Source organism: Culex quinquefasciatus, chromosome 3, assembly GCF_015732765.1.
Source record: "Culex quinquefasciatus strain JHB chromosome 3, VPISU_Cqui_1.0_pri_paternal, whole genome shotgun sequence".
Taxonomy (NCBI): Eukaryota; Metazoa; Arthropoda; class Insecta; order Diptera; family Culicidae; genus Culex; species Culex quinquefasciatus.
In genome coordinates, this window is record NC_051863.1 from 23379817 (window position 1) to 23400808 (window position 20992).

Sequence of the window (20992 nt, forward strand, 5' to 3'; positions counted from 1 at the left end):
TTTTTAATTTGAGAATTTTTGCTTCCAAATGCTTTGAATTTTTTTCAATTTCAATTCGGTTTTATTGGTGAATAATCAAGATACAATGAGTTATTTTGAAGTGCATAACAGAGTTTTGGAGTTCCTTTCAGCTGTGTGTTGCATCTTAATCCATTTTGGAACAATTATTTCTTTAAATAAGGCACTAGCAAGAGTAAGAAAAATTCAAAAAAAACTTACAAAAATTGCAAAGGAAAGGGATAGAGGAAGAGAAAGCTTATATCTAGATCACAGGTTATTTATCCTTTGTAGATGTGTTTGATCATCAGTTCCCCAAGGGCCAGGAATTGTTCCGCCTTGTTCCGGCAGCTCCGAAACCGTGTCATCATCTCCCCGCGAGAGCAAAGAACTCCGGCAGGGTGAAGAGATCTTCCCGGTGACTTCTTGCTGGGCCGCATCGCCGCTACCGGCAGCGACCACGCTGGCGAACGAACGCCCCCATCCAGGAGGGATCGCTGAGTTGTCCGCTGGAACCGTACGCTGTCCAGCTGCAGAAACGGCTGCGCTCGTACTTCGCTGAGGATAGTGGGACGCTGCTGCTTTCTTCTTCCTCTTTCCTGCTCCTCGAGGTAGGCCTTGCGCGCGACGCATCCGCGGTAATTGCCGGTATGGTTGCCGTCACAGTTCGCGCACTTTACGCGTGGCTTGGTTTGTTCTGCCTTGTCCCCCAAGTCCGCCTTTCGTGGCAGTGCGCACGCCTCCGAGAGGTGTGACTCACCGCACTTCACGCAGCGGGGCCGGAGGTTGCAGTTCCGCGAGCCGTGGCCGAATTTCTGGCAACGGTGGCATTGCGCTACGTCCGTCGGGTTCTTGGTGTAAAACCGCCAGTTTACCCAAAAACCGTCCAACGTCTTAGTCCGCCGCAGGTCTTGGATCTTGACGGTGCCGCGGTCGAAGTACAACAGGTACAGGGTATGCGTACCCGTGACTGTTGTCTTTCGCGAGAGCACTTTTATCTCCCGTGGCTTTATTCCGGCGTTCGATAGGTGTCGCTTCAGGTCGGCGATCGGACGGTCTTGGTAACCCTGCAGGACGACCTTAACAGGGGCTTCTCGGGTTGAATGTGTAGAAGTTGAAATTGCTACGCTTCAACTCTTCAAACACCAGGTCGAAATTCTTTTTATTCAGTGTGATCACTTGCACTGCCGACTTACCGATTTTCAGACAATATCCGAGGCCTTCCAGCACCTCGTCAACATCGTCCGCCAACGTGTCCAAAACAAAAATTGGTGGTGGTCTTCGTTCCGTCAGAGAATTGTTCTTTTTTGACGTCGGCACTTTTTTCCGTGCACGACCATCATCGTCGTCGTCGTCGTCGGTAGTGCTGCTACCGTCGGTGTTGTTATTTTCTTCGTCGTCGCTCAGCATCTGGAACTCGTTCCTGATGGGGATGTTGGCGGATGTTGATGAACCGGAACGGGTTCGCACTGGTGATCTTGGGACATATCCGGGATGTAGTAACTTTTGTCGATGCCTTCAGCGCTGACGCTCCCCTGCGCGATGGCGGCCGACACGGCGTTGGTTTGTTTACCTTTTGCACACGGCCGGTAGACGAACTTCGCGGGTTTTTCGAGGCCGCACTCGAACTGCCACGGCCACGGCCGGCCTTTGGCATGCTGCAGGAGCAAACTCGCGGGTATTCACAATCAACTACGGCGAAAAAATCCGAAAAAACGATGGAGCACTGAGCACTTGACTGCTGCTTGCTCTCGTGCGTACACGGAGGTGATGCTTTGAATTTTGAAACGCCGACGACATTTTAGAATGCGTCTTAAAATGGATTAATGAATTTTCGATTTTTTTTTTTACAAAAATCATAATTGCTTTCAAAAATCATAGCTCTGGTACCAGATTTGACAACATTATGAACTCTAGCGCATAAAAATGCATTTTGTCCCTTAAAACATAACAACAAATTTTAAAAAATATCTTGGAAAGGGACCATCCATAAGCCACGTGGACCCTTTTTTGACAATTTCCATACAAAACAAATCTTTTTTGTATGGAGCGTGGACAATCGTTCAGAATCTATTCTGAACAAATGTCTGTGCGTGTGTAGGGATTTTGATCAAAAATATACACTTGATTTTCTTTGGCTGAACGATTTTTTCCGGATGTGGTCCACTCGATTCATTTTAAGGTCCTACAGCTTGGTATTGAAAATTGTACAGTTTCATTTAGTCGTTTAAAAGTTATCATAAAAAAGCTATTTAGACAACAACAAAAAAGGGTGATTTTCAACATAACATAGAGGGATGCCATTTTTTTCAAAGGCGGTGTCTGTGTATTCTTGTTAAAAAGGCTGTAGGAAGCTAATTTTTTTTTATTCATAACTTATTTTTATTAGGACCTTTAAGGTGAGAGGAAGGCACCAACCACCTAAAGGTGGATTAAGTAACGTTTTTATTTCTATACCTTCATATTTGGGAATAGAGTGCATATTTTTCATTCAATTGTGATTTAAATAATCCTGGAGAAACATTGCATCAAACTAATTCTCACCATTTCTTCTCCTTTACAGAACAATCAAAGTCTAAATTCCATCCACCAGCAGCAACAGCAACAAGTGCAACATCACCAGCAGCCACCCCCACCACAGCAGCAGCAGCTTCACTCCGTCGGCATGGTCCCGTCGACGGCTCACCACATACCAAAATCCCCGAACCAGCATCCGGTGAATCTGCAACATCCGGCGGTCAACCAGCAGCAGCATCCGGCCGCACCGAATCTCATGTCCGCGTCGATGAACAGCGTCCAGTTGCAGAACCACATCCAGCAGCAACCGCCATCGATCAGTTCACTTCCGCCGCACCCACAGCAGATTCCACCCCCGCAGCAGCAGCAACAGCAAGTGATGTCCAACTCGATGCACAGTCAAATTGGTCTCCCATTGACGGCGGTGGCAGCGGCCAGTGTGGTTGATGGTGGAAGTGGTGGTGCCACGGGAGGATCGGCAGGACCAAGCAGTTGGAGTAGCAGTGCTGGAGCGGTAGGGGGAGTTGGGGCAGCTGGGGCGGCGGCCTCACTTTCGCCAACGGCAGCGGCCGCGTCCGCCCAGAGGAGGGCAGAGTTGAACGCGAAGCTGAATGCGATGCCGTGAGTATTGAACAATTTAACATACGGGTTGACTGTTTATATCATTTACAAATGGAGTTTAGCTGTGTGAACAATGTCCCAAATTGGAGGTAAGCGAGCAATTACGACAGGTTAAAACAGGATAAATTAGGATGTTTTGTCAATCAAGGAAATAACACCAACCAGAAATCAACCTAATCTAATCTAACATAGTAGACGCAGTCAATCCGATGAAAGCATCCTGGAAAATCTCAGGGTTAGATTAGACCCAAGAAATTTTCTGGTCAATATGAATAATGCGGCCAGCCCTACTGCGTTATGTTTACCGCAGGCAGGATTATGTGAACGGAACACAATTCACAGAATCTGCAGGGTATGAAGGATGCGTGGACACACCGTACCACGCACTTCTGATTTAGAATGCCTTGGGTTTATGAAGGGTGTGTTAAGTGTAGTAATATACTGCCGTTCTACGCATAATTGTCCCATGTCAGTTTTGGACGATTTTGACTTTATGACATTTTTAAGTTTAGTTTGATGTGTTCTTTAAGAAAAACACATAAAATCTGGTTCTTTCTTCGGAAACTCATTAAAAACAACACCAAGTCTCTTTGTCCCATCGTTAAACTTCTACGCATAATTGTCCAACCAAGTATTTTCTTATACGGAATCGTTAGTTTTACTAAGCATTATGTCTCGTTTACCTGTTATACAGCAAGAGAATCACACATAAGGAAGATAACTGGGGCGATTAGGGACACATAGGGCGAGTAGGAACCCACGGGACAATTATGCGTAGAAAAACGGAAATCGATCGAAAAATTTCAATCGCGTTTTTCTCAGTTGCACTTTTTTGAACATGGGACAATTATGCGTAGAACAGCACGACACGATTATCCGAAGTTCGGTTAAACGAAGGTTTTTATTCAGCTAATCGAATCATCAATTGAACATATTGTTTTATTTTAAACATAAAATTGGAGTTATGTGACCCCATTTTAATCAAATTTGAGTTGTTGATTGCCTTTTAGCATACCAACTTTTTTTTCAAGTATTTCAACCCCATGTCATTCAAGCTTAACAATCAAAAACAAGACCACCAAAAAAAAAATTTGTTATTCGATTATCCGAAGTGAAAAGTTTTCGAGAACTTGGGAGTCTAGACTGTATTCTATTATATTTTTATATTTTTACACCGAATAACATTGATAGGCTGAAAGTATTTTTTCTGCAAAATAAAAAATACGAATTAGATACAAACGGTACGGTATTCAGGGGTGCTGAATTTTGCTTCATAAGATTGCCAAGTATTTCTTGACCAAGTTTCAGATGGTTTGCTGATGTAGTTCTCGAGATACAACCATTTTAAAATGTTATTTCCGACTTTTTCTATAAGTTTCTAAGAGAAAGTCGAAAATAACATTTTAAAATGGTTGTATCTCGAGAACTTCATCAGCAAACCTTCTGAAACTTGGCCCAGAGATACTTGGCATTCTTATAAAGTAAAATTCATCATTATCTTTAATTCAGACGTGCATCGGCACTCAAGAGCACTTGACAGTTTTTTTAAGGCCATGGCTTGGAAAATGCACCATATCAATTTGTTTTGTGCCTAAAGTATGTTTTTTTCATTGCACTATGATGTTCTGAACGACCGAAACCTTTATCTTCACTTATTCGCTAGTTTTCGTGATGAAGTGCTATTTGAGTGCTAAATAGCACATTTAGCACTTGAAATTTTTGTGATATTCAAATCACTATTAATTTTTTGCATAGTGAACAACGATTATTAAAAGCATCGAACTAAAGCTTGTTTTGATGCACAGTGAGCAAAGATTCACTCTGCCAGTTTACGAAGGCAATCATCTCTAAATGTGGTGAAGTGCTATTGAGTGCCGATGCACGTCTGCTTGAATTGCATTTTCATTAAAATGCTAAAATTGTGTTGATTTTATAGATTTTCTTAGAAAAAGTCGGAAATAACGTTTTAAAATGGCTGTATTTATAAGTAATAATTTTTCGATTGAATTACGATGCAAAACACAGCTGAAAGGAACACCAAAACTCTGTTATATGAGCAGTTCTCTACGGAATCGGTCTTTTTTCTTTAATTTTAATTTTTGTATTTTTTAATCCGGCTGAAACTTTTTTGATGCCTTCGGTATGCCCAAAGAAGCCATTTTGCATCATTAGTTTGTCCATATAATTTTCCATACAAATTTGGCAGCTGTCCATACAAAAATGATATGTGAAAATTCAAAAATCTGTATCTTTTGAAGGAATTTTTTGATCGATTTGGTGTCTTTGGCAAAGTTGTAGGTATGGATATGGACTACACTGAAAAAAAATGATACACGGTAAAAAACAATTTGGTGATTTTTAATTTAACTTTTTGTCACTAAAACTTGATTTGTAAAAAAACACTATTTTTATTTATATTTTTTGATATGTTTTAGAGGACATCAAATGCCAACTTTTCAGAAATTTCCAGAATGGGCAAAAAATCTTTGACCGAGTTATGATTTTTTGAATCAATACAGATTTTTTTTCAAAAAATCGAAATATTGGCCGCAAAATTTTTTCAATTTTTGATAAAGTGTACCGTTTCCAAGTTATAACCATTTTTAGGTAACTTTTTTGAAAATAGTCGCAGTTTTTCATTTTTTAAAAATAGTGCCCATGTTTGCCCACCATTGAAAAAAATATTTTTGAAAAACTGAGAAAATTATCTATATTTTGCTTTTTCGGACTTTGTTGATACGACCCTTAGTTGCTGAGATATTGCCATGCAAAGGTTAAAAAACAGGAAAATTGATGTTTTGTAAGTCTCACCCAAACAACCCACCATTTTCTAATGTCTATATCTCAGCAACTATAGGTCCGATTTACAATGTTAAAACATGAAACATTCGTGAATTTTTCCGGTCTTTTCGAAAAAAATATTTTCAAAAATTTTAAATCAAGACTAACATTTCAAATGGGCTTAATATTGAATGTTTGATTGAATTTTTATACCCCCCCCCCCCCTTGACCTCGGCCAGGGCCGAGGGACAAAAACTTTTTTAAATATTTGCATCGGCCTTATGTCCTCTAAAACATATCAAAAAATAAAAAAAATTAAAAATAGTGTTTTTTTTGCAAATCAAGTTTTAGTGACAAAAAGTTAAATTAAAAATCACAATTTTTTTTTTTTACCGTGGATCATTTTTTTCAGTGTAGTCCGTATCCATTAGAGTGTAACAAAAATGACTTTTTGGCGGGCATTCAAGGGTTTGTTCCGGTGGGCATACTAAGCCTAAATTCAAAATATGAGCTTGATTGGACGTAACAGGAGCTGGCGCTCCGCCTTTCAATTTTAAATGGGATTTAACCCGTAAAAAAAGATTTTTTCAAAAATGTCTCTTTTTGAGGCATTTTGGCCACTGAAGCGTTTATTTTCAACATCATTGGCGTGTAGGCCAGATCCTTGCGCATCTTTTGGTATATATAACATTGAAATTTGGAGCACCCTGGAGCTCGGTACAGGCCTTCAAAGTTTGGCATTTTTTCGAAAAATCGGTCCCGGCAAAAAAGATATGCGTCGCGACGCCCTAGACGCCATTTGATTTTGCCGGGGCCGATTTTTCGAAAAAATGCCAAACTTTGAAGGCCTGTACCGAGCTCCAGGGTTGAAAAAATCTTTTTTTACGGGTTAAATCCCATTTAAAATTGAAAGGCGGAGCGCCAGCTCCTGTTACGTCCAATCAAGCTCATATTTTGGATTTAGGCTTAGTATGCCCACCGGAACAAACCCTTGAATGCCCGCCAAAAAGTCATTTTTGTTACATCCTAATATCCATACCTACAACTTTGAAAACGAAACTATTGGCACTACGGCCCCCGGGGCATGGCCTTCCTCTAACGTGGGATTTCTGCTCCAGCGCCTCTGACGAGACAGGAGAAACCGGGACCGACGTTTTACTTCACCATCCGATAGAAGCTCAGTGGATAAGGCGGGAATCGAACCCGCGTCTCATAGCATCATCGGGATCGGCAGCCGAAGCCGCTACCCCTGCGCCACGAGACCCACCTACTACCTACCTACAACTTTGCCAAAGACACCAAATCGATCAAAAAATTCCTTCAAAAGATACAGATTTTTGAATTTTCACATATCATTTTTGTATGGACAGCTGCCAAATTTGTATGGAAAATTATATGGACAAACTAATGATGCAAAATGGCTTCTTTGGGCATACCGAAGGCACCAAAAAAGTTTCAGCCGGATTAAAAAATACAAAAAAAAATCGAATGACCGAAATCTCAGAGAATTGCTCATATACCTAAATGAACTCATTGTAACTTGGATTATTCACAAATAAAACCGAATTGAAAAAAAAATGGCTGTAGCTCCAGAATTTCATTAGCAAACCTTCTGAAACCTGGCCTGGAGATGCTTGACAGTCTTATGAAGAAAAATCCATTATAGAAAAAGTTGGAAATAACATTTTAAAATGGCTGTATCTCGAGAACTACATCAGCAAACCTTCTGAAACTTGGCCCAAAGACACTTGACAGTCATTTGAAGCAAAAAACATCATTATCTCGAATTGCATATTCTTTGAAATGCTAAAATTGAATAGATTGTTTTGGTTTTCTTATTGAAAATCGGATGTAGCATCTTAAAAGGGCTGTATCTCGGAAACTACATCAGCGAATGTTTTCATTTTTTGCACAGAGGTGCGCTATGGTGTAAGGGATTGATAGACCCCAAAATCTCGGATTGCATTTTTTTTTTCATAATAACGATATTTTGAGCACCGTGGGTTATGTTAAATAAAAATGTCCATACTTTGGTCACCCCTGATATAAACTATTATTTGACAACAAACATCGAAAGGATTATTTTAATATTCTAAATGTTTAATGTTTTATTCAACGAGAAAAAGTTTAAATAGGAAAATTGTACTACCGGATTCTTTGCGCACGTTTACACTAAGAAAAGTTAAAATTAATTAATAAGTTACAAGTTTTAAAAGTCATTCAAACAGAATTAAATGTAAAATTGTTATAAAATTGGTTTTGATTTTAACTAACTATTGTTATAAAAAAAAATAGTTTTTAATGTTGTTGTTAAATTTATTTCGATAATTATATCGGAAACAAACTTATCGCCGATAACGGACGATAATTCAATTTTAAAAGTTTTTTTTAAATCGATTAATTCGACCATACAGCCATTCCACGTCAAACAGGAAGTCTCGAAATCAAAAGTACTCCGATTTGGCTCAAATTTGGAGTGGGAGTTCTTTGTTCCAAATAATTAGACCCATATTTTTTGTTTTGCGATTAGGGTGGTCCTATCCGAAATAGGATGGTCCATAAAATTGCGTTTTTCGTCGATTTTCGCAAATGTTACATTTTTCAAAAAATCATATCTCCGGAACGGCTGAATCAATTTTGGAGCGCCACAATTCAAAAGAAAGCTTATTAGTTGGGCTTTTTGGAAAAATATGTTGAGGTCCAAAAAAACTAGCTGAATATTTGAAAAGGTCTTATGAAAATTTCATTTGCCGATTTCAAGGTCTCGGGACCAAAGAGCTCATGTCTGAAAATATTTTTTCCTGATACCTTGTAATATTTTACACAACATATTAAAAAATTGCGAATATCCATTAACACGTTTCGGAGATATGATTTTTTAAAAATGGCGCAAAATGGCGAAAACGGCTAAAAATCAACTTTTTTCACTAAAACTGCGATAACTTGAAAATTTCAGCGACGACCTATACATGTCTGGGTACCAAAAGTTGCGTCTTTCAATTACAAAAAATTTGGTACCCACCACACACCTTCTGCTTCCCATCCCAAGAATAGCTTTTTATGTCGGGCTGCTACCAGATGGGAATGTGGGCTCTATCATGGGACTCAAATCAAATTCGTCAATAAAAGGAGCGCAGAAAACACTTCGTTGTCTCCCCAATATTCACGTTTCTGATAATAAAGGAGCGCAAGAACCATCTGTCTCCAGAGTTCGGTCTCCAAAATCGATTTCATGCTATCATTGTCGCGCGAAAATACGTGGGCGTAGGTATACAAATCTAATTGAGTTTCCTCCTCTCCTCTCCCCCAACTTTAGATGGTTCCACGGGCGGATAAAGCGCGAGGAGGCGGAGAACCTGCTGCGGCCGCGCGAGGACGGTCTGTTTCTGGTGCGCGAGTCGACCAACTTCCCCGGCGACTACACGCTGTGCGTGTGCTTCAACGAGAAGGTCGAACACTACCGGATCAAGTACGCGGAGAACAAGCTGACGATCGACGATGACGAGTACTTTGACCACCTCGGCCAGCTCGTGGAGGTAGGAGTGGTTGATCAGAAGATTAGCCTTAATTCAATGCTATCATGGGGTGATTGTTCTAACGAACTCTGTTTTTGCTCTTTCATTCAGCATTATACGCTGGACTCGGACGGACTGTGCACGAAGCTGATGAAGGCCCTGCCCAAGGAGGAGTTTTGCGTCAAGGACTTCCAGGACAACGGCTGGGAGATCAAGATGGAGGACCTGCAGCTGAAGGAGAACATCGGCAAGGGCGAGTTTGGGGACGTGATGCTGGGCATCCTGAAGGGCGACAAGGTCGCGGTCAAGGTGCTCAAGGACGCCGCCCGGGCATCGAACAAGTTCCTGGCCGAGGCGGGCGTTATGACGTGAGTTCTTCGAGAATGATCTAGTTCCGTTTCAGAATATTAATTGTGTTTCCTCCCCCCGCAGAACCCTCGAGCACGAAAACCTGGTCAAGTTCATCGGGCTGGTGTTCCACGACAAGTACATCTACCTGGTGACGGAGTTCATGAGCAAGGGCTCGCTGGTAGACTACCTGAGGTCGCGTGGCCGGCAGCACATCACCCGCCGCGATCAGATCAACTTTGCATTGTGAGTATATAGCCCTTCCGACCTTCCAAAGAGCAATTCAAACTAAACCAACAAAATGTTCTTCCAGTGATACCTGCTCGGGCATGGAGTACCTGGAGCTGAAGAAGGTCATCCACCGGGATCTGGCCGCACGTAACGTCCTAATCTCGGAGGAGTGCGTCGCGAAGGTGTCGGACTTTGGGCTGGCGCGGGACGAGCGGTACACGGCGGACATCAGCAAGCTGCCGATCAAGTGGACGGCGCCGGAGGCGCTCAAGGAGGGGGTGAGTGCGGGAAGAACATTAGACATTAGACATGTTTTTATCAGAATATTTTTTCCAAGTCTTATTTTATGATTTAAAAAGCACATTTTTTACGGCAGATTCTGATATCTCACTCGGTAGGAGAGCAATTCTCTGAGATTTCGGTCATTGGATTTTTTAGTATTTTTTAATCTGGCTGAAACATTTTTGGTGCCTTCGGTATGCCCAAAGAAGCCATTTTGCATCATTAGTTTGTTCATATAATTTTCCATACAAATTTGGCAGCTGTCCTTTTTTGATCGATTTGGTGTCTTCGGCAAAGTTATAAGTATGGATATGGACTACACTGAAAAAAATGATACACGGTAAAAAAAACATTGGTGATTTTTAATTTCACTTTTTGTCACTAAAACTTGATTTGCAAAAAAACACTATTTTTATTTTTTTTATTTTTTGATATGTTTTAGAGGACATTAAATGCCAACTTTTCAGAAATTTCCAGGTTGTGCAAAAAATCTTTTACCGAGTTATGAAATTTTGAATCAATACCGATTTAAAAAAAAAATCGAATAATTGGTAGCAAAAACTTTTCAAGTTGATTTTTCGCTGTAAAATCGAATTTGCAATCAAAAAGTACTTCAGTGAATTTTTGATAAAGTGCACCGTTTTCAAGTTATTGGCATTTTTATTTAACTTTTTTGAAAATAGTCGAAGTTTTTAATTTTTCTAAAATTAGTGCCTATGTTTGCCCTCTAATGAAAAAATATTTTTGAAAAGCTGAGAAAATTCTCTATATTTTGCATTACTGAACTTTGTTAATACGACCCTTAGTTGCTGAGATATTGCCATGCAAAGGTTAAAAAACAGGAAAATTTATGTTTTCTAAGTCTCACCCAAACAACTCTCCATTTTGTAATGTCGATATCTCAGCAACTAATGGTCCGATTTACAATGTTAAACACATTAAAATTGTGTTTTTTGCAAATCAAGTTTTAGTGACAAAAAGTGAAATTAAAAATCACCAAAGTTTTTTTACCGTGTATCATTTTTTTCAGTGTAGTCCATATCCATCCCTACAACTTTGCCGAAGACACCAAATCGATCAAAAAATTCCTTCAAAAGATACAGATTTTTGAATTTTCACATTTCATTTTTGTATGGACAGCTGCCAAATTTGTATGGAAAATTATATGAACGAACTAATGATGCAAAATGGCTTCTTTGGGCATACCGAAAGCACAAAAAAAGTTTCAGCCAGATAAAAAAAATACAAAAATTGAAATTAAAGAAAAAAGACCGATTCCGTAGAGAACTGCTCAGGATATTCTTGTATTCTGAATACAAGATCAGAGATATTTGGCCTATTGAAATATTCATGATATCTGAAGATATTCTAGATATCAGAAGTATCAAAAAGAGATTTACAACTGTTTGGATATTGATACAATGAAAAATAATATTGCACAGTTAAGGAGGTATTAAACTATGGCACTGTTTTTAAAATGTTGGTCACTATTTTTAAAAATCGAAAAACTGCAGATGTTTCGCTTAATTTATACTTTCAGTGCCTATATCTTGAAAACGGTACCCATTATCAAAAAATCTGTGCATTATTTTTCGATTTCAAATTCAATTTTACATTTAAAAAATAAGTTTTTTTTTTGTATGAAATATCGACTTTTCCCAAAATCACTATTTAAAAAAATATAATTCGGCGGCAGATTTTTTTTACCATAATTCTCTATGGCTCAAAAGTTGCGGGTTTTGATCCCCTAAAACATGTAAAAAAAATCTCGAAAATAAAAAAAATACGTATTTTGGGAAATTGAGTTTTTATGAAAAAAGTTAATAAAAAAAAATCGGCATTTTTTTCCGTGTACCTATTTTTTCCAATGGTCCTCAACAATACCTACAACTTAGCAAAAGCCACCAAATTGATCAGAAAATACACTCAAAAGTTACAGCTGTTTAAATATTTAGGGTACGTTATCCATTAGTGGACCCCTTTCCTATAGTGGACCCTCTGAAGGGTTTTTGATGAAAAATTCAATAAAATCACAATTTCAAGCGTGTTGTTGTCTACAAATCTTTTATTTGGCATGTTCAGCATCATTTAAAACAATGTTGACTGACATTGAATTGTCCTTTTCACCAAAATAAGTGTTTTGAGTCCGACATTTGAAATCAGCCATGGCCACTAGCGTTTTCACAACAAAACTGCATTTATATTTTATGATTGAATTAACCATCCAATCATTTTTTGACTGATTATTTAATTTCAGCAAGTCGAAATAATGTAAGTTTAAGGATCTTTACTAAAATAAAGCGAAGAACTGCCATTTTCGAGCAAAAATTAGGGGGGTCCAATATAGGACAACGAAATCCAAACTTTTCCAAAAGTGGACCCCTGTTAATTTGACCTTCAAAAATAAAGAAAACTGTATATTCAAGCAAAAGTTTCTCTAAAACATACAATAAATGCTTGTTGTTATCAACCTAAACGCATATTTTTTCAATTATGAGTATAAATATAGCTGTTTTCATGTTAAAAGTACCAAAAATGCTGAAGCCGTAAGAATTTATAATTAATCAAAACTATAGTTAATGGTACTTAACTGAAGCATCATAAATGCAGTTTGAAATGATATTTTATAATAATAAATCAAGAACAAAACATTTTTTAAATAAACATGCGTGGTTTTATCAGCAACTGTAAACAAATCTATTGTTTAGTTTCGGTCAACCATTTATGTAATTAATATAAAAAAATGTGCATCAAAATTACTTTTTTAAATTATTTTTATGTTTACAGTGGTTTTTGAAACGTTTTCTCTGATCTTTTTCGGAAATAAATGTGTTTAAATGTCTGTTAGGTTTTTGTTGTAAACAAAACATATTTGTTTATGATAGAAAATCCATCTTTTATTCATTATATCTATCATAAGACCTCCACCATGCATCAAAACACTAAATATCGGTTAAATTTGGTATAACAATAATAGTTTTCCTATAGTTTTGTTCAAAAGACTTCAGTTTTCATTGTTTTGTACAAAGGGTTATGAAAAAGTGCTTAAAATATTGAAAATTTGTGAAAAATGTGCTTCGGCTCTACTAGGGGGTCCACTAATGGTTAAAATACCCTATGCAGTTTTTAATTTTCCATTATTTTTTTGTTTATTACCGAATTTCAGGAAATGTGATGATTACTGAATCTTATTCAGTTATTTATTTTTCTGAAACGGAAACGCAAAATTTGCTGTGCACAAAATACCGTATTTTTTCGAAATTACTCGAATTTTCATAACTTGCAACATGGCCATCAAACGAAGCGTAATTTGGTATGCTTGTTCACTGTTCTAGTTTTTTTTTTAATTTAATGCTCTAGTTTTCACATAATACCGTATTATTTCGAAAATATTAAAATTTTCACAAAATACTGTATTTTCAATAATACCCAAATTTTCATAATTAAAACTTTGTTTCCAAACGAAACGATTTTTTAAAGCTTTTTCACTTTTATTAAAGGTTTTTTTAAACACTAAAATTTTCACAAACTACCGTTTTTTAAGAGATCAAATTCCATAATTTGTAATATTTGCAATAGAACGTTAAAGCGGTTAAAATGCATGCAATATTTCAAATCGTTTTATACTTCTATTGCAAATTATGAAAATTTTGAGTACTTTTGAAAAATACAGTATTTTGTAAAAAATTTAGTATTTACCAAAAAATAAATTTTACAAAAGTAAAAAAGCATACCAAATTTCGTCATCCACAACTATATTAATGGAATCCTTCTACGAAAAATCAAAACAATTATTATATTTTTCCAGCGACAGTAAAAATGCAGGGATTAAGTCTCCCTAAACGCACCTTTTTAAACTATTGATTGTAAAAATAGTATTGTAGGGATTATGGGTTGCAGGATTGAATATGTAATAAATTATTAAATGAGTATTTATTATAAGATTGATATAATTCATAAATAAGAGTTAAGAGCGCAACAAAAAGTGCGCACCTTCATGAATATTGCCTTGTTAGCTAATCGTGGATTGAGTGCGAGAGCGCTAGCGAGCTGCGAGAGAGAACAACGAGCGAGAAAACAACGAGATGCGCGCGGCCAGCGAAAGAGAGAATGAAGATTGTCAAATCAGTTTTGTGGTTAATTTCTGTGGAATAAGACGTGTTGTTTGTTGATTGCAAAATATCTGTGTTTTTATTATAAAAGAAAGTCCCCGATCACGACAATGGCACAGTCCGGTAAGTCGAACCTTTTGATTCATGAAAGATCATTTGTTTTGCTTGAATTGTTGTGTTGTGAAATCCAACAGTTTTGTTTACCTGCCAGGAAGCAGGTCCAAATTTCGCTTTGTTGTTGTGCCTGTGTTTTGAAACAGGTAGATTTTTGCTTGAACTTGTTATTTGAAATTGAAAAAAGGCATACAACTATCTGCGATAATTGACGGTCTTGAATTTAATGAATGATTTGCTTGTTGTTGTGATATTGGGAACGAATGTTTTGTTTTGAAGTAGTAAGTTTGGCTTTTCGTTGTGATAATTGAAAACCAATGTTTTATTCTAAGTTTATGCAGGAATTTGAAGGCAAATAATTTGCTCAAGATTTGATTGTTTTTGTACAATCATATTTTTGCTTTAGATTTGATTGTTGTTGTTTTGAATGACGACCAATGTTTTGTTTTTAATTTGATGCAATGTTTAATCGTTGTTGTGGAAATTGAACTCCAATGTTTTGTTACGAATTAGACTTCAATTTTTTTCTTATTTTTTTGTGATTGATGAAAATCAATATTTTGTTTATAATTTGACAAAAGATTTGACAAGATTGTGGAAATTGAAAATCAATAATTCTTTATGAATTAAATGGAGGATTAGTTTGCGATTGAAGGTAGATAATATGTTTTTAATTTAGTTATTGTTTTGGTAATTGAAATCAAATTTGTTGTTTGAATTTTATTGTTGTTATTATAATTGACGACCAATGTTTTGAATTTGATGCAATATTTGATTGTTATGGATTGTTGTTATTATTGATGATCATGATAATTATTTTTATTTTTTATTTTGGATTGGATGCTGGTTACTTTGGTAATTGAAGACCAATGTTTATTTTTGAATAAGATAAATATTTGCTTCTTGTTAGTTTTGTTTTAAATTTAATGAAAGATATGCTTGTTGTGGCAATGACTTGATGCAAAGTCCAATAAAATCACAAATGACAAAATTTACAGGTTTAATTTTGATTGAAAGATTTGATTGTTGATGAGGGAATTAAAGACCAATGTTTTGTTATGATAAGATGACAAATTTGCTTATTTTAGCGATAAATGAAAACCAATATTTTGTTTCGAGTAAGATACGAGTTTTGATTGATATTGTGGTAATTGAAAACCAGGTATTATTTTGAATATGATGATAGATTTGCTTTTTGTTGTGGCAATCGAAGGCCAAGATTTGTTTTCTGAATTTGAGTATTGTTATTATAGAACGGTATTTTACTCGGTTTTAAATTTCATGCAATATTTGATTGTTATTTTATGGCAATTTTGAGTTTTAAATTTGACGCAATATTCGATTGTTTATATGGTAATTGATGACCAATGATTTGTTTTGAAGTTGATGCAAAATTTGATTATTAATTTTATGGTTAATGAAAAATGTTTAGTTCTCATTTGAATGAAGATTTGATTGTTGTTATTATTGACGATAAATTTTACTGTGAATTTGATGCAATATTAGATTGTTGCTTGATGCTGTGGAAATGGAAAACTAGCGTTTTAGAATTCTAATGAAAATTTTATAGATTTATGCAGAAATTGACAAACAATGTTTTGCTTTGAAATTTGATTTGAGCAACGTTTTTGCCGTTATAATTGATTAGTCATAGTTAATTTTGAAGTCTCTTCTTTGTTGGAGCCTGACAGACCTCTGCGATGGTAGTCAGAAAAAGTCTCCTCTGTGTTGGAGCCTGACAGACCTCTGTGATGGTAGTCAGAAAAAGTCTCCTCTGTGTTGGAGCCTGACAGACCTCTGCGAAGGTAGTCAGAAAAAAGTCTCCTCTGTGTTGGAGCCTGACAGACCTCTGCGATGGTAGTCAGAAAAAGTCTCCTCTGTGTTGGAGCCTGACAGACCTCTGCGATGGTAGTCAGAAAAAAGTCTCCTCTGTGTTGGAGCCTGACAGACCTCTGCGATGGTAGTCCGAAAAAAGTCTCCTCTGTGTTGGAGCCTGACAGACCTCTGCGATGGTAGTCAGAAAAAAAGTCTCCTCTGTGTTGGAGCCTGACAGACCTCTGCGATGGTAGTCAGAAAAAAAGTCTCCTCTGTGTTGGAGCCTGACAGACCTCTGCGATGGTAGTCAGAAAAAAAGTCTCCTCTGTGTTGGAGCCTGACAGACCTCTGCGATGGTAGTCAGAAAAAAAGTCTCCTCTGTGTTGGAGCCTGACAGACCTCTGCGATGGTAGTCAGATAAAAAAAATGAACAATCTGTGCTGAAGTTCTTTGCGGAAGCAGTAAGATAACAATCTCCTCGATAAAGGAACCCGACAGACTTTTGTGATGATTTTTGCCTTCCTCACCTTACTGAGGAAAGGCTATAAAATCACTCGGAAAATGAACTTTTTAATTAGACCTCCTAGACCTACCTTCATTTGTACATATCGACTCAGAATCACCAACTGAGCAAATGTCTGTGTGTTTGGCTGTATGTAGACATGTGTACCAAATCAATGTCACTGGAATATCTCGTCACAGGTTCAACCGATTTTGGCCGGAACGGTTTTAATCGATCCGTCTTAACGTCCCCTAAGTTGCTATTTAAATTCATGCAGTTTTATCATGCATTTAAAAAGTCATGTTAAAAAACCGTTTCATATTAAATTAAAATTATGGTAAAAAGGGTGGTTTTTTCATGAAACTCTCACATGTTATATATTTTTAGAAAGCATATGAGAAGACCTTTTAGGTAAAGTAAGAATTTTCAAGATCTGACTTACCTATCTTAAATTACAAGCAGTTTAAAAAATGGTCTGAATTAACATAACCTCAACTGGTCGGGTCTGATCGCCACGAAAAAGCCGTGTAGAGGGATGCCTTTTTCCTCAAAGGCCGTGTCTGTATAATCTTGACAAAAAGTCTGTAGGTAGTCTGTTAATTTATTAGGAGCTCTGGTGCTGCGATCACGTTAGGGGAGATCAATAAACCATGTGGACACTTTAGGCGGGTTGGAATCACTCTATAAATGAGAGGAAGGCACCAACCTCCTAAAGGTGGATTATGTAACGTTTTTTAAATAACTTCGCAGAAGGAGCCTTATGGATTTTACAAATATATTGTTCAGCAAATTTTTCATTCAATTAAGGACCGTCTTTAACATCACAAAAGAAATTGACCTAAGAAGATTGATAAATAAATTTAAATGTGAAAGTGAGCACTTTTGGTATCCACAGATAAAGCAATATGTATTTTGGCGTTATGTCTGTGAACTACCTAAAAATGATTTTAAATTAATCGAATAGGACTAAAACGGTTGTCACTATTACTAAAACTGGAGTTTTCCTCTCTTGAAAGATAAACCTCTAAATCAGCGATTCTCAACGGGGTACCGGGCCTACTTGATTTACACGGTAGGGGGTACCAGCCTAGAAGAAGGTTGAGAATCGCTGCTCTAAATTGAAAGACGCTAATGATTAAGTATTCCATATTGATAGTTATTATGGTTAATTGTTACTTTAATCGATTTACTCAGCTGTGATACAAAAGTTGCTTGAAACCCAACATTATTTCACAGGGAACTAAAAATTTAAGTAATCGTTAACATGAACATTACATTATTAGTAAAAAAATGTAAAAAATACACTTAATAATTAATTTGATGCATTTTTAAATAATAAATAAAGGAATGATAAATCATCAGAAATGCTTGAAATATAATTTAAAGTGTGAGAGCGTTGCGTCACAAGAGAAAATAATACAAATATTTGAATATTAATTTTGAATTGAGAAGTATGAGTGACAATTTGAGCAACAAAAAAAAAACATTATTTTAAAAAAAAACTAGGAAATATTTAAATTTATTTTTCAATGTAATATCTGTTATTTGTATCAAAATGGATTAAAATCATTCATTAATTTCGATAAAAATGATATTTTAACACTGTATCATTTTATTGAGTTAAAAAAAAAACTTTCAAAATTTTAGTATGGTAAGTACATCAAAAATCAATTAAGAGAAACATTATTTTGAAATAAATTAAAGAAACTTTGGGGTTCTTTAATCGATTGTACTTAATTATGAAACCAAACTTTTTCAAATTACATAACAGGAGTTTATCAGCAAAGAAAAAGTTAAAATTTTAAATAAGAAAAGAAATTATTGACAGGGATCGTAAAGATCGTGATTAAAAAAATAAGTTTCTGTGAACAATCTACTCAAGTAATATATCAAAGTTGCTTGGAACTCATTTTACATTACGAGAAAAATAAAACAAAATATTTAAAAATAAAACATTAAAAAAATCTTTCAGCTGTTTTTAGATAAGCAAGATACGTTTTGAAGGAATTTATGGTTAGGATATTGTCTACTCCGTGTTGGAGCCTGACAGACCTCTGCGGTGGAAGTTTGAAAAATGTTTCGCCTGAGCTGGAACCCTTTGAGATAGTAGTCAGATTGCAATCTATATATCTATGCATTACAAGAATAATTGAATAAAATATGTTTTTGTTGTTATCTGATAAGCACAGTACATTTTGAAGGTATATATAAATAAAATGACCTTAAACATTGTTTTGATCATGATTAAATGTAACATTGAATAATCTAATCTACGGTAATATCAACAGTGCTTGAATCCATACCTTTAGCTACAATAAATACAATTTGAAGAGAAAATTAATTTGACATATAATAGAAATCGAATATAGCGGAACGGCATTTATTTCAGTTTATATATTTTATTTTTATTGCAACAATTTACCACATGATTTTGTTTTATTCATTAGAATAATATTTTCTGAACTATGTTTTGTTTCAAGATAAACAAAAATATTATTAAGTAGGCACAACAGAGAAAAAAAAACTATTCGGTAAAAACTATTCTTTGTCTGGTTAAAAGATCGCGTAAGTGAATATTAATAGAAAGTACAAAATTTTTAATATAAAAGTTGAAAAATGTTGATACTACCATGCATTTACAGAACAAAATCGTTAAATATGTATTTTTTTTAAGAAAGCTTTTGTGGCAAGAATAAACAACATTTGATTTTATTTTTTTATAAAAAAATGTATTTTGTGCAGCAAAGCACATTTTGAGAATTAAATGAATTATTTATATTATTTTTTGCAATTTGCTTCATTTATGGATATTGCTTTTCAAGAAATCATCTTAAACTTAAATATGGACTGTTTTTTTTATTTTATAAAAGTGTACCGGTACTGATGAAAACAAATTCTTCGAAAATATTACTGATTTTGCATTTTAGTAATTTTCGCCATGATTTATTAACAAGTTCAAAATTAGTTAAAATGCGGTAATTTTTGATACAATGTTAAGCGGTGTATGCACATCGGAAGGAACCGGTCAAGAAAAATTCAAATGGGCAGCAGTAGAAGCGCAAGCAAGCCAGATAGGGTGAAGAAAACCCTAAGAAAACGCTCCCTCTCCTTTGTTCTACTGTTCGTGAAGCTGTTTCTTGACCCCTTTCCTTCCGATCTCCATGCTAGTCTTTATTTTAAAAAAATGTTTGTTTTAGCTGTACAGCTTGGTTGGGAATAAGTTACAGAAAAGTACAGATAAAAATATCAAGAAAAATATTGAAAATGAGGAAGGCTTGAAGATCCATCTTGGGTGTTTTTGGGTATTAATCACAAACATATACTTTTCGTCACGTTTGCATTTAATATTACCTAAAATCAGTTTATGTTTACCTTCAAGTCCCGTCTAGTGGATCAATCGGACGTGGCACTGGGCTTGGGCTCATAATCCATAGATCGGTTTGAACTCCGTGGCGGGCGCACATAAATTCAAAGTGTAAATTTGAGTAAAAACAATATCTGTGCCTGTCATAGTTTTTGTTTCAGATTTTTTTAAAAATAAGTTAAATAAATTACCACATTGTATATATTTTTAGAAATGCTTATCCTTTGTTTTTTTTTGTCTGCCTGTGTGGATCAATCGGACCGCGCACTGGACTCACAATCCAGAGGTCGCTGGTTCGAATCCCGAGGCGGACGCAAAAATCTAAGTGTAAAATATAGGTATTCCGGTGCCCTCTCCCGTGCCATACCTTCACACTTAGGAGACCCGGGAGGCGGAGTCTTGTCGCAAAAAGAACGATACACACCTGTGGATCCGTTGACGAAACCGCAAGGTTTAAGAGGGCCACATTATAAGGTGTTACGTCGATTCCGTTTTTATCCTTTGTTTTTATGGTACACATAAATTTAAAACTTTAAAAACGCCAGGATTATGCTTCATTTGTTATTTAAGTCAGCAACACGTTAGATTTTTGAATTTAGAACACATTGTTTTATATTTCATATTCACAAAATGATGATAAATAAAAATAATGTGATTTCATTTAATTCGAAATGTTTAAAAAAAATAAAAATTGCTTTTGAATTTGAATTATTATTTTTTTAAATCGTGTTGTGTTGTTTCAGCAATGTTTGTAAAATTTGCTTTTTAATTTAAAATTACATAAAATTTAAAG

The 20992-nt window shown here is 35.9% G+C and overlaps 1 protein-coding gene across 2 annotated transcripts in view; it reads left to right on the forward strand.

Annotated features, from left to right (window-relative positions):
* Positions 1-20992, forward strand: part of LOC6039322 (ataxin-2 homolog) — a 122718-nt gene that overhangs the window by 99057 nt on the left and 2669 nt on the right. For both annotated transcript variants that reach the window (XM_038263298.1, XM_038263299.1), the window contains 5 exons: positions 2561-3135; positions 9233-9452; positions 9543-9799; positions 9864-10025; positions 10093-10288. In XM_038263298.1, coding sequence (XP_038119226.1) covers positions 2561-3135; positions 9233-9452; positions 9543-9799; positions 9864-10025; positions 10093-10288 — 1410 coding nt within the window. The remainder of the gene's footprint in view (positions 1-2560; positions 3136-9232; positions 9453-9542; positions 9800-9863; positions 10026-10092; positions 10289-20992) is intronic.